The sequence below is a fragment of the Rosa rugosa genome, chromosome 4 (assembly GCF_958449725.1).
Source record: "Rosa rugosa chromosome 4, drRosRugo1.1, whole genome shotgun sequence".
In the NCBI taxonomy this organism is placed as follows: domain Eukaryota; kingdom Viridiplantae; phylum Streptophyta; class Magnoliopsida; order Rosales; family Rosaceae; genus Rosa; species Rosa rugosa.
In genome coordinates, this window is record NC_084823.1 from 58,080,294 (window position 1) to 58,093,736 (window position 13,443).

General features: G+C 39.5%; 2 protein-coding genes across 3 annotated transcripts; both read right to left on the minus strand.

Moving 5' to 3' along the window:
• Positions 1-360: 360 nt before the first annotated feature.
• Positions 361-5,323, minus strand: LOC133743037 (uncharacterized). Its single transcript, XM_062170776.1, has 7 exons — positions 5,134-5,323; positions 4,238-4,671; positions 3,499-3,618; positions 3,324-3,377; positions 2,911-3,074; positions 1,468-1,644; positions 361-656 (listed from the first exon to the last, which is right to left on the minus strand). Exons 2-7 carry the CDS (start codon positions 4,658-4,660, stop codon positions 446-448), a joined length of 1,149 nt encoding a protein of 382 aa, XP_062026760.1. The 5' UTR covers positions 4,661-4,671; positions 5,134-5,323; the 3' UTR covers positions 361-445.
• A 657-nt stretch (positions 5,324-5,980) lies between these two features.
• On the minus strand, positions 5,981-11,734 carry LOC133743034 (type I inositol polyphosphate 5-phosphatase 12). 2 transcript variants are annotated; one of them, XM_062170773.1, is made up of 11 exons: positions 10,648-11,732; positions 10,178-10,430; positions 9,173-9,986; positions 8,722-8,846; positions 8,456-8,540; positions 8,067-8,229; positions 7,924-7,964; positions 7,521-7,791; positions 7,173-7,296; positions 6,701-7,061; positions 5,981-6,605 (listed from the first exon to the last, which is right to left on the minus strand). In XM_062170773.1, exons 1-11 carry the CDS (start codon positions 11,492-11,494, stop codon positions 6,270-6,272), a joined length of 3,420 nt encoding a protein of 1,139 aa, XP_062026757.1. In that variant the 5' UTR covers positions 11,495-11,732; the 3' UTR covers positions 5,981-6,269. The 2 variants fall into 2 exon arrangements, with proteins under 2 accessions (XP_062026757.1, XP_062026756.1); XM_062170772.1 differs by having other exon boundaries at positions 7,924-8,229; positions 10,648-11,734.
• Positions 11,735-13,443: the final 1,709 nt, after the last annotated feature.

Here is a 13,443-nt window from a genome sequence, read left to right on the forward strand (position 1 = left end):
TCTGTATCTCAGAAACAGAATGAAGAGTTTGGGTCTGTTTCTACATCTAAACATGGTTGGAGCCCTTGAACTATTTACTTAAACATCCATATGCTTCAGCATTGGTATCAGAAATGATTTTTACTTTACAGAATAATAACTTTCAGTCTTAAATGGAATATTAAAAAATGCAACTACAGGAATCTATCTCTATTCTCTAAGGCAACGAGCAATTGCTCAATAGCGAAAAGAACAAAAACAAAAACAGGAGACCTTTTTCAAGCAATACCTTTATACATGTGAGGAGCGGAGCTGTTATTATTTTCCTGTGGTGCTTACCTCCTTAGCTTCGTCTAAAGCAGAACTTATACGCTAACAGAGTAACAGCAACAACATTCAGAAGCTTTACATAGATGAAAGAAATTACATCAATAAATTCAAACTGGTTATAAAGTCTATTGAACTGTCATGTTTGGTTATAAAACCTGGCAACCCAAGGGGCAAGTTTAGTGTTATGAGGTGTTCTTGGGTTGGAAGAGTAATAATCAGACCAATAACACGGCGAAAGCCTATCAGACAACTTTCCATTAGAATAGATACAAAATGGCAACCAATTTTCACCCCCATTCATTCTCCTCTTCCGTTCCCTTGGGTAAGCTAATGGAGCCTGCACATACCTGCATTGTAAAAGTGCATGCCAATACTTGTCACGAATCCTGATATGATGTAGATGATGGAAGGAGAGGTAACCCCACAAATTCTTAGAACGTTGAAGGAATTACACATTGCTCAACTCCTACCAACATAAGGACTGCTGAGTACTGAATGATGATGAATTGTACAACCACCCAACATATTTGTATATAAATAAAAAATAAAATAAAATAAAAAATCAAACTTCATTCTCTCTACACAAGGTTCAGAGGTTTCTTTGGCGTCTATAAACTTAGGTCCATAATCCCGTGAAAGAAAACCAAACCAACACTTCTCAAGAAAAACTATTTAATGATCAAGTGAAGGATCACATTTTCATTCACCACATTTAAACCACAAAATCATAAAGTATTACCCAGCATTCATGAATGAAAAAAATGTAATGAAAAATAATTCAGTGGTTACTCTCATTGAATGATGTGGGCCTGCTACATCGTGTGGTCTACAATGTGGTATAAGAAAATGGGTCTCTTTAGCATTAATCTCGAGTTAAGAGAGACAGCTTTAAGAAGAGTAGAGTGGAAAATGTGGTCTCTTTAGCCTTTTCTTGAGTAAATATGAAGGCTGCTAGAATTATTAGTTCATTACCACTTCAGGAATTAGTGCATTCATATTATAGCCTTCATGCTTTTGACTGATCATTTCTATTCTATCCATATAGCCTTCATGTTTTTTTGTGACTCTCTACAGGCACTCGTCTTCCTTTGTTCCCACAGTAGCAGTACATTCCCTAATAAACTAACCGTATGAAATGCAAATGGGTGATGAATGCACCTGATACCATCAAGCACAGCATCCCAGCAGAAATGTGTATGACCAAACACATGACATGCAGATGCACTTCCTTCAACCCCATGGATGGACCTTATACGGACCTCAAGACAATCAGAGCCAATAATCTTTGGAAGCTTCGGATAGAATAGCATTCTTTTCTCTGGACACAGCTCTTGCCTGGTCACATGGTATGCAAGCAATTGTCAAGCTAACAGATCACAATGACAGAAGCAATAAACTTACTGACACATGAGATACACAGAAAGGACACAAGAATGATGCACACTGAAGTGTTTACCAAAAAGGAAATATGAAGCATATCTAGCAGGTTTGGAGTCTAATAAATCAAGAAACCAAAATTTCAGAGCCAATGTGATGAGGACTAGTCCAATGAAAACTGAGGCCCCAGGCAAAAAATTTCAAATGTTACCTTCTTTTGTTGATTTTTTTTATCTTTAGACAAAAAAAAACAAGAAAAAAAAAAGGTATCTAATGGACAGCTGAAAAAACTTACAAAATTAACATTTGCATGAAACAGTCAAAACTGAATCATGAGAACCAAGAGAGTATATCAGTAAACGCAAATACGACTTCTTATAGTCTGAGAAACATTGTCACTTCTTGTAATTTGAAAGGTTTATCCGCCTCAAAATTACAGGAACAGAAGGTTTCTCAATATCAGACTCCAAATTTTTTTTTTTAAAAAAAAAAAAAAAAAAAAAACCCTTAGCCCACCCCACCCTTACATATGTCAGTGAGAATCGAACCCATGACCTTTACAATGTTGGAATTATAACTTACCAACATGTATTCTTAACCACCACAAATAATAAAGGTCCACACAGAGTAAAGTTTGACAAAATTGATGTTTAAGTCAGACGAGTAAACTAGAGAGAAGGAAGAGAGAGCATAGAACAGTGATTTTTAATGGGATGAATCGTAAGACATTTTGATTAAAATTGGATATTAATCTTTCTTACATATGTATTGACTTAGTGGAGAAGGCTTGTGTCTCAATTTACAGAACCTTATTTCTGAGGCTTTATAGAGTATATATGTGACTTGGCAGTAATTAAAAAAATAAAAATAAAAATAAACACATAAGCTGACAATAGCATGTACAACACCATCACCGCAACCATTTTGCAGAACCACCTGTGCCTCACAAGTATCGCTGCTACCACTTAGCAAACTTAAATGCATGATTGGAATTTGCAACCAAAACTATTCAGTTTTCTAGCACATCAATTTAGAGTAAGATTATTAATACTGTAGAGGAAAAAAAAACCATCTTTCACTAGTTGGTACAAACTACAATCAACAACATATATGATCTGAGAAGCAACTTGCAAAAGCAACCAGTCAGACTTTATTATCTTGGAAGTGAGAAAAGGTAATTATTTGGCTACATGTGTTCTGGATCTCCTTGATCTATTTACTGACCTGGGGACAAAGTGAGAAAAGGTAATTATTTGGCTACATGTGTTCTGGATCTCCTTGATCACGTTTTGATTCTTCTCATTCATTGCATCGAAATACAGGGCAAGCGAGATATCTCCATTTGACAGTTCCGCAGACCATTTGCATGCCTTGAAGTCCTTGCATGCCTAAATGTAGAACTAACATTAATCTTTTCAGGAGGGAGAGAAAGAGAGGGGAAAAAAGAAAAGTAACTGGTGGCTGGACCAGTTGTCCACTTCTCCCCTAGCATATTGGGTTAAACAAGTAAAATTTGTGCGGACCAATAGAGAGAAAGAACAACAACTGGTATTCTTAAAGACCAAACCAGAACTGGCCAGAAGCATAAAAAATCGTTCTATGGCAAACATAGTTAAATGAAAAACAGCACAAATTACCATCTCTAGAGGTGGAATGTGGATATTGGTTATTTCCTCCTCCTTATCAAAGCTCTGCACAAAAAGGAAATCTATTTTTTATGTTAAATGTAATTTTAAGCATTTACTATGATAAAGCCATCAATAATCAGGGAGCTGAAAATTTCAGCTCCAAATATGTTATTACACCAATCACCTCATGATACCATGAGAGCAAAGGAATAATTCCCAAGCCATCTAAAACTATTGGATTTGTCTCAACTCCAAGTCCTCTACACGCATCTAGCACTTTATTTAACTTCTGATGAGAATCAAGCTGAAAAACAGAATCACGTATAATTTTTTATAAGTACGAAGAAAGAAACCTTGCAGTTCATGTGAATAAAATTGAATAAAAAGCAAATAGAGTCATTAATTAAACAAGAAATAGATATGCACTATTAACTTGGAATAAAGTGGCACTAACAGAAAGAGCCATATTCAGCATCTAATGATCATCTAATGATTCACACTAGCATCCAATCAGATGATACATGCCTATGATTTTCATGAAAGGATATCTATCTGATAAAAGATAAAATTAAACTGAAATTAAAGTAAATGCAGTAAAAAAGTGTTTTTTTTTTTTTTCCCTCACTTTAATCTGAATCAAAGACCTAATGCAGTAGCAGCTTGACTTTGAAATTCTCTTTACTTCATACTTTATCAATTGAATCTCCCAACTCCTAAATAGAAAAACAGCTTTCTTGCTAACACACACACAAACACACAGGAAAAAAAAAATGGTAGTGCAGTTCATGCTAACATATACTATCATAAGTAAAAAATGCATAGAGATGTATATAACATTAAGATGCTAAGTGATGAGAAATACTGCACTGGGAGGATATAGTACAAGCACTATAAAGGCCTGGCAAATAAATAGCATTGCTCACATAAATTTCTCCCTCCCGATGGCACCAGAGGTCATGGTTCCCAGGAACATAAAGGACATGTTCAAATTTATTCTTCAAGAGAGACATGGTCATTATAAAGTTCTTGTATGTCTCAGAAACATCACCAGCTACAATAAGAATATCATTCTTGTATCTGACGGACGATAAGTCCTTGATCCATTTCATGTTTTCAGTATAGTCAGTGTGCAAATCTGAGAGCACAAATACTCGTAACCCATCAGCATCCCCAAGAACTGAAGGCAAAATTTGAGACCTTGTAATGCAACCCCTCCTTATGTCTCTTCTATATTTACTCAATGATATATGTTTTGACATGTCGTTTGAATGATAAGCATATTGCGAAAAGCTCAAGCAAGATACGGCAACACTTAGTACCATGTGTACAGTGAAAATGCAGAGCATTAACTTTTGATCTGCAATAACACAATTGAAAACTTAGCTAATTCCCCTCATATCAACTTCCCAAAATCTAGATTTTCAGCTCAAGCTATTCATTAATTGGACATAAATCTAAGAAAAACAAATTAGCTGATCCATCTTTCCCTAATCTTTGTTCCCTCTGTTTCATGGAATCAAAACTTACTGGTAAGCTAAAGTGTCCGTTTCAAAACAATGGGTATTCCTAAAAAGTCTGTGTCTTTGATCTCAAGTCTCAATCTTGTGCCTTGGAATGAAGTTCAAATTTCAAACACAAATTTGCTTAGAGCTACTTGGTAATGAAAAGTCTATAAACCACCACCTACAAACTGTATCTGTCAGATCAAAAAACAAAAAAGCGAAAGATAGGAACTTTATCTGCCCCTTGAACAAATTCTGGAATTAAAACTACAAGTCGAGCTATATTTTGGAGTAAATAAGAAGAAGAAGTTCTAAACCTTTTTATGGCCTCCAGATGCGGAGCGATTATACTTTTGACAAAGCCAGTTATCCGCGTATGCACATCGGAGGGGAATGGCCGGCTGCGATGAAACAAAACAGAGGAATAGAACACAACTGCCTGCCGCCTTGTATCAGCTTCTGGTTAAGGACTAGAGTACTCCACTGGCAGAGGATAAATTACCAAAATGGGACCTCTACTATCAGCTTCTGGTCATGAATCCGCCAAAATTATTATTATTATTATTATTTTTTAATAGAGACGACAATTTTTAACCTCCTGGGTGTGTGTGTTTGGTGGGGTGATAAGGCTTTGGTCTCATATATAAGAACCTCCTAAATTGCCTTTTGGCTTCTAATGCACATTATGGACAAGTTCTGAACAAATGGACGAAAGTTTCGAATGCACGCATGAAGGCTTGAAGTTTTAACAAAGTTCATAAACTCACTAGTCTCAACAAGGGCATTGCACACCTTGATTTCAACCTCTTTTTTCTTTGGGGGTGAAACTTGCACCCTATTTTTTACAAACCCCACCCCCTTCCATATACATATGCATTGGAAAATTACTGACTGATGATGGATTCATCAAGGCTAAAGGAATGTCGATAATAAATTGGATACTGACAGAGAGATCATATATAATATACTTGGATATGGTCCTGATACATTATAGATCAAACTCACTTGTTAGTAGTCATAAATGAAAGTGAACAAACTCCGATTCTGATGCGTAGTTTTTAGTTGGATCAGCCAGGCAGAAAACTGCTACCTTATGCATTTCCATTTCCATCAAACCTGGCTACTGAGAAAGCAAGTACAAATCGATGTTGTATGACTAGAAAATTTTGAGGTAGAGAATGAACCTGTTAATAAAGAGAAGAAATGATGTTGCATACTAATGATATAAAACTAAAACCTGTCCTATACTGCTGACTCAGTCATGCAAAACAGGGGTCGGCTGTACGAGTGAATAAATATATACACCAAGTTCTTTTCCTAACATTTCTAGCGAGAAGGATCCGCGCACTTGGCAGCGATTAAATCCGTCTTCGATCAGTCTTCACTCCGTCTCTCCTACCACGCGATGTATGGGTGCCTCATACTAGCTATTAGTACTTGATACTGGCCAGTTTCAAGGATTTTTTGAGTTAGTTTCACTTGAAGTGTTAGCAGGTTGCTTGTGAACTGGACTTCCCTGGCCTTTTCTAGAGCTGTTGGATTTGGAGTCAATGCGCGATACTGTCTTGGCTGAGAAGCAATGCCTCACACGGATTCGGTGAGTGTATGTTTGCGCTGAGCAGCTACCTTGGACATTCACCAGCAAAATCACTTCCTTATCACGAGTATCTTCACACCACCAATTTTGAGGGATGCCATCAACAAATTCTTCTAAAGTATGGAACTCTTCATGATGAACGGATACTTCCGCAGATTGTTCAGGTTTAATCATGCCAGCTGCTGGTGTGACCTATATAATTTGCACCAAAGTGAACAAGATTTTAATTAAATTAAGGACATAGCAGCATGCAGCAGCAGGCCAATTAAAAATTGTTAATTTTATACCTCAAGCCATCTGGGAAACCCGTTGGCACCTCTTGGGCGATAATCAGGCTCTTCTCCATCCTCCTTGACAGTGGAGTGACCTTCGCAAATGATTTTAAATATGGCCATATCCTTCACACATTTATTGGTGATACGTAAAATGGATGTATCCTGATTTTGAAGGATTATGTTGTTTGTGTTCACACTAGTTTCAGGAACATAATTCAATTCTTCAAGCATAGATCTGATTTTCTCATTGGATCTAATAATTTCCCCAAACTCCCCTCTCCTTACCGATCTATCAACATGGGCAATTTGTACAGTTAATTTACACCGGACAGGTTTGTGATCACTGTCAGTCACATCCATGCATGCATCATACCTATTTCAAAGTTAATGGACACAGTTTTAGAAAAATAAAAACTATAAAAAAAAAAAATTGAAGAAGAGGAGACAATATTAACATTTAAATTCTAAAGTCACAAGAACATACTGTAAAATTGCTGAGACCACAGGGCACTCTAAACTGCACTCAGAGACTGGAGCTGATCGATTATCACGATATATTATTCTGTCACACCAGGCAGGAATTCGTTTCTTCTCACCAGCATCATATCCTGGAAAGGATGCATATTTAGCAAAGGTGCCAATTTGTTATTAACATAGTACAAAACAACAACGTTTATCTAGGTAGGTAGTTCGTTTTAGTGGTTCATTTATATCTTATTTGGATCTGGATCAATGGCTTTTGACTTTGTATATATACAAGAACAAGCCAAGAGCTCAAATAGCAAACTAGCTAATTCAGAAACTGACAGTACTTCCATGCACTATCAAATACCTGCTAAACCTGCTTGGTGCCTTTCAAACTTGTATGTTGGAGGGAATCTGATGAGTGCCTCACGCATCCCTTGGAAAACTTTCCCAGCTTTCATCTCTGCTCTGAGCTGATCTTTTTCTCTGAGCCAATCAAAGCATCTTTGTGAAACGAAGTCCCTTGCTTCATCATAAGATATACCAAAAAGTCGGTAATTGAAATCACCCAGAAAAACAACCACATCGGCTTCGGCTAATTCAGGTCTTGCTGCTTCTTCAGAGTTGCTGCCTGCAGCCTAAAGCCATAACTTCTTGTAAGTACTCTTTGCTAATAAAGATAAGAATTTAAGATAGATAAAGGGACAAGATAGACCAGTGTATGGATCGATAAGAGCAAATATATACATGTGAATGAAACAAGTACATACATTTGTAGTCCGAACCGTGTTAACAGCAGTAGACACACCAGCTGCAAGAGAGAGGACCCATGGCAAGCCAGAAGAATAAAGCAGCCAAAATAAATATGTAGAGAAGGCAAGACAGCAAGACAAAAACAGGTATGGTATCATACCAGCTGCTGTGTTAAGTAGAGATGACCGATTGAAGACCATATTTCGATAAATGTGATCAAAGTCAGCATTGCGGCGATTGACAGCTTCCAAATGTGCAGCCAAGTGACAGTTCACAAAGCACATTATCCGATCATAGACTCTGATTCTCAAACCTACACCTCCCTGCTTGACATCATAATGAGCCTGGTCAGTGTCATAAACTCGTAGTACCATTTTTTTCTAATATTTCATTTCGAAGAATTAATAACGAATCAGTACTTGCAAAAGGGAGTGAAGGCAATGAAACTTACTGCATAAACCTAGCTTCTGGTATGGCAAATATAAACACGTACAAATTGCTAACTACTATACATGCAACAATGAGCACTATGAATGGAGATATACGAACCTTGTTGCCAATGGCACGACCAAAGCCGCATGGAACTGCTCCAGCATCTATATCTCCAACGTGTGTTCTAAGATTTTTTCTTACCCTAAACAATAAGCATCAACTAATAGTTAAGTAAAAAATTAAAGTAAATTATGAGGATATGACCAGTAAGGATGTATCAACAATAGAGCAGGGTTATAAAAACATGCCAATGAACTGCAGGCTCATTACATCAGGTGCAAGGCTAATTCCTAGAGTTTAATTCACGCTAATTAATCACTTACCAAAGAGATATGAGCAAGCCTGCTAGCTGCCTAGAACCCATACGTTCGAAAGTTTTTCCTTCTTCTAAAGCCTTTCCTATATTATCCAGCCACCAGTGCCCAACAGAACTCCCTTCAAGCCCTACCTACAAATGGAATAGTAAATGGTAAATAAATTAATGTAAACACACAAAGAAAGAGACGATATACATGTACTTAATATACAACATATAAAACAACGACTTTGTTATTTGCCTACTATCTACAATATATCAACCAGAGTTTAAAGTTTTCTTCAGAGAATGATCGACAACTTTTCTTCAGAGAATGATCGACAACTTGTTAGCCAGTTACTTTGAAATTTTGAATAGTTAAAGTTAACAAACAATCTTGCTAGTATTCATTCAAGTAGTAAACCATAATCAAGCAGTCCACAATTATCTCCACTTGATCGATCAAGGAAGGATCTTACAGTTTCTTTTGCTGCAGACATTGCAAGAAAACCTGCACCCATTTCTACTTCTTGCAACCCAACAACTACAATACCAACATCTGGCACAGCGGAACCCAACCATGACATGAGTGAACCATGAGATGCTCTTCCTTGACCAACATTCCATGAGCCAATCAAAATTCTAACGTTGTCTCTTCTAGTATATATACTTTCTTTAGCAGCCAATTCAGAACGTAGTATGTCATCACTAGGTCCTGGAGATTTCATGTTCCATCCACGTATTCCACCGTGAGTAGCCAAGCTATAAATACAACCAGTTCCAACTGCCAATTTTATGACCGGACTACTGTGTGCAACCCATCTTGCAATCAGATTTCCCTCAAGATCCAAGACCTGAATGTGACCACTCGCATATCCTACATATATGCGTGCCCCAAAAGTGCAAAAGCACTGGACAGCAGAAGGATGGTGATTAAAATCTTGAACACGGTTTCCATTCCCATCCCACTGTACCAATAAACCATTTGTACATCCGCTCCATATCATGCCATCTGCAGTTAGCACTAGTGCTTCCGTTTTCTTGGCATCTTCTACAAATGCCCCTGCCCCTCTGGTCGCAACTCGGCGAACAGCATCTGCAGCTCCCATTATAGCATTGCGGGACCGTTGCAAAAAGCCCTGCGATTTCTCCTTTTTCGTCGTCGAAACAAATTTCACCTTCATCTCATCTTCTACTGATGCTTGATCTTGCTGCACAGACGACATGTCAACTCTATTCTCAATCTGACCATCTACATTAAAGACTTTCACAAGCTCTCGTGTACGAGCATCCCTGGAGCCAAATCAATCAACGTCACATATCTTTACACGTATTTATTTGAATGAAAATTGACTGTGTACAATGTAATCATCATTGTGTTGATTGTGACCAAATCATTGGCCGTCCACGAGCATGCAGATTGTGTTTGTTAACCAAAAAACACGCTCATAAAATGAAAACTATGGATCAAATCAAACACTAACCACAATGAGAAGGACATAGACCCAGTACACCAAACTTTTGCTCTAAAATTATCAGATAACAAACACTTGACATCTTGAGAAGATATACTGCAGACACCATTTACAGTAACCTGGCTCCTAAGGTCAATGCATGACCTCTCCACCAGTAAAGCTGCCATGTGTCTTTCCTCTGGCTTTAGAGAAAGAGATTTTTCAATGGATTCCCATGGCCAGATCTTAATAACACCACCCTCAGAACCTGACCACATATCACCTGGATCAGAGAAACATGATATCAGAGGTATGCTAACATTGGCAACGACTGCATAAGAGTTGCATATATAATGCATAAATTCTGGTCGGGAGTAAAGTATTGCAATAAGGCTGCTGGCTATATTCATAATTTACATCAAATCAACATACAATCTCATAATTACGAAAGGAACTCGACAGGACACCAGAAAGATACTGGCTGCGATGAGCTAGTTTACCATAAGAAGTCATAACCATGGCAAGAACAGGAGCACGGTGCGCCTGCCAGGAAAGCCCTTCCTTAAAAGGAGTAGAAGCATCCAAAGGCTGATCCATCTTCCAAGACCTAATCTTGCCATCCTTATGCCCGCTCCAAATCAACTTATTCCCAACATCAACCATCAAAAACATGGCAGGAGAGGTGTTTGCAGATTCATAGTAAGGCGCTGCATCCTCATCACCCCTCAGGACCCTGCCTCCGAGACCGCACCCAGGTTCAAATACATCCTTAAGATTCCAGACCCTGACTCCACCCTCCTGACCAGCCCAGAGTTGTGTCTCGGTGCACGCAATGGTTCTAAGGAACCTCCCTACCTGAGTTTCCCTCAAAGGGTGTGGTCTCAACTCCAAGCATGGAGGCCGACCGGGATGCACTGCAGCCCGCGTTGGGACCCTAAAAATTCCTGTTCCGCCGCCACTCCCTATGAATTCAGGTAATGGCTGGATTTCCCGGCTGCTGCCTGGTTCATGATGATCCACACCGCCCTCCATGCACAGGCTTTGGTCTAATCTATGCGAGGAGGAGACGTACTCCTCAGCACTCATGGTCATGTTGGATGATGCACTGGTGGTGTTGGACGAGTAGGGAAAGAAATCATCGTCGGAAGAATCGTAGTAGGGATCCACATTAACAACGTTCATGGGTACGTGGACATCGTCGAGGCTATGCTTGCGCAGTTGGTGCCGTTTCTGAGCTGAGGTTCCACGCAGTTGCTGGCTTAATGAGTGCGATTTCCGGGGCGGAGCAGGGGCAGAGCTTAACCCGGCCAATGCATCCTTGTCCTCGTCATCACTCCTCTCGTCCATACTTGTATATATGAATGATCTCTATGTTCTATGTTGATGAACAGCCAGCTAAGCTACCTGCATTCATTTCATTAGCTTAAATGATTGACATTAACGTCAGTTTGGATGGTCGGACGTGCTACACAGGAAGATGATCAATACTCTCATAAATGGTTGATGATCACGATCTGATCGAAAACGTTGAAACCCAGAAACAATTGGAAGAAAGGGTCTAAACTGTTTTGAGTTGGTTGCCAAGGAAGGCAAAGAGAATTCGCGGAAAAAAAGGATCAAGGAGGGGCCTAGCATACAAACACAACAGGTTTACGTTTTTTCTTTATTTTTTACGGACAGGAATGTTTCTTTTCTTTTCTTTTTTCTCTTTTCTTTTCCCTCTTTTTCTTTTCTGTTACATAACTGCAAATGCGATCTGTGGGCCTACATCTCAACTTTTTTTTTTTTAATAGATAAGAGATTAGGCGATATTAGCTCATCGGAGATGGACAATATAGGGAACAATTCTCACCCTCAAACCCGAAGGTGAAGGGTTCACCACACTCTTGGAGCCCACCGCCCGTCCTCCTATTTAATTTTATTAAATAACAAGAAAAAATTACAAAGTCCGACGAATAAAGTACAAGAAAAAGAGAAGGAGGAACATGCAAGCCAAGCCCTAGCAAAGATTGAAACCCAATAGTCCCTTCTCTCTCGCGAGGGTTAGGGTTTGCTCGAAGTAGTGGCGGTGGATCTCTTGAGTCCTTCTTCGGCCGGCATACCTTAGCGTATGTGGTGGTGTCGGATAGGAGTGGAGTGGGTTTGGGTGATTTGGTTCTTCTGTTCAACGTGGTTGTGCAACATGGAGGAGGCCTTGGTTGACGAAGCGTATGGCGATTGAGGATGCTGAAGATCTGAATGTAATCCAAATCTCGGATATGGATGACATTGTGGTTCGCAAGTTCTGGTTGGTTGGTAGACTTTTATTTAATAAGGAGTTTTGTTTTGAAGCCTTAAGAAGTACTATGAAAAGACTATGGGCTCTGAGGGAGGAGGTAACCATCTTTCAATGGGAAGATTCGGATCGTATACTCTTCTCCTTTGGTTCAGATGCCGATCGGAGGAAAGTGTTAAGAGGGAGCTCATGGACCTTTGATCATGCTCTGCTTTTGCTTTCCGCAACTGATGGAACAGTTGATCCAAAGACTATTCCACTAAGTTCTCAGGCTTTTTGGATCCGGGTTCGAGGTATTAAACCTGCCCTCATGAACCCCAGATTGGCAGAGCGCATTGGACGACAACTGGGAACCTTTTATCCTGTGGGGGGAGCGGTTGGTGAAGATTGTAGTGGGAGATTCCTCCGTCTCAGGGTGGGTTTGGAGGTTGATAAACCCTTGCAGAGATGGGTTAATATTTCATTAGCATTCGGGCTCGCACCGGAGAAATTTCCTTTGGAGTATGAGCATCTGCCTTACTTGTGCTTCTTTTGCGGGAGATTAGACCATGTGAGTTCAGGATGTCTATTGCACAAGGAGGGAGTCACTCCAGAGGAAAGGTTTGGAAGATGGAAAACGCTTTCCAAGGATGTCTACTCGATTGATCCAAATGGTCAGATGCAAGGAAAAAGATTTGGCTTGATCCCTAAACCTAAAGGCTGGACAATGAATGTAGGCGAGACTGACATTACGGGATCAGTTCGAACACGGCTAGAATTCGAGGAGGGTGATGGAGTTGACAGGATAGCGATGGACATTGATGGTAAGGGCGAGAATACGGCGGAGGTACCACCGGTCAAACGTCGGCGCTGGATAATTGCTGACGTGGTACCCAATATCTCTTTGCATTCAATTCCGAGTGATTTGGGGGATTGTTCAAAGGCTGATTTTACGGGATTGATGAAGCGGAATGTCAGGGAGGAGTCTGAGGGATTTCCTGGTTTGGCCACAGACTTTAAGTTGGGCGGGAAGGCTGGATGT

What these genes read in the sequence shown, in the direction of transcription:
- LOC133743034 (XM_062170772.1), bottom strand. Translation starts at nt 11,494, where the DNA reads ATGGACGAGAGGAGTGATGACGAGGACAAGGATGCATTGGCCGGGTTA. An exon ending in TGTCTGCAGCAAAAGAAACT is followed by an intron (nt 8,847 to 9,172) that starts GTAAGATCCTTC and finishes TTCCATTTGTAG; the next exon opens with GTAGGGCTTGAAGGGAGTTC. An exon ending in GTGGTCTCAGCAATTTTACA is followed by an intron (nt 7,062 to 7,172) that starts GTATGTTCTTGT and finishes ACTTTGAAATAG; the next exon opens with GTATGATGCATGCATGGATG.
- LOC133743037 (XM_062170776.1), bottom strand. Translation starts at nt 4,660, where the DNA reads ATGCTCTGCATTTTCACTGTACACATGGTACTAAGTGTTGCCGTATCT. An exon ending in TTTTCTCACTTTGTCCCCAG is followed by an intron (nt 1,645 to 2,910) that starts GTCAGTAAATAG and finishes CCATGTGACCAG; the next exon opens with GCAAGAGCTGTGTCCAGAGA. An exon ending in GCTGTGCTTGATGGTATCAG is followed by an intron (nt 657 to 1,467) that starts GTGCATTCATCA and finishes TTTACAATGCAG; the next exon opens with GTATGTGCAGGCTCCATTAG.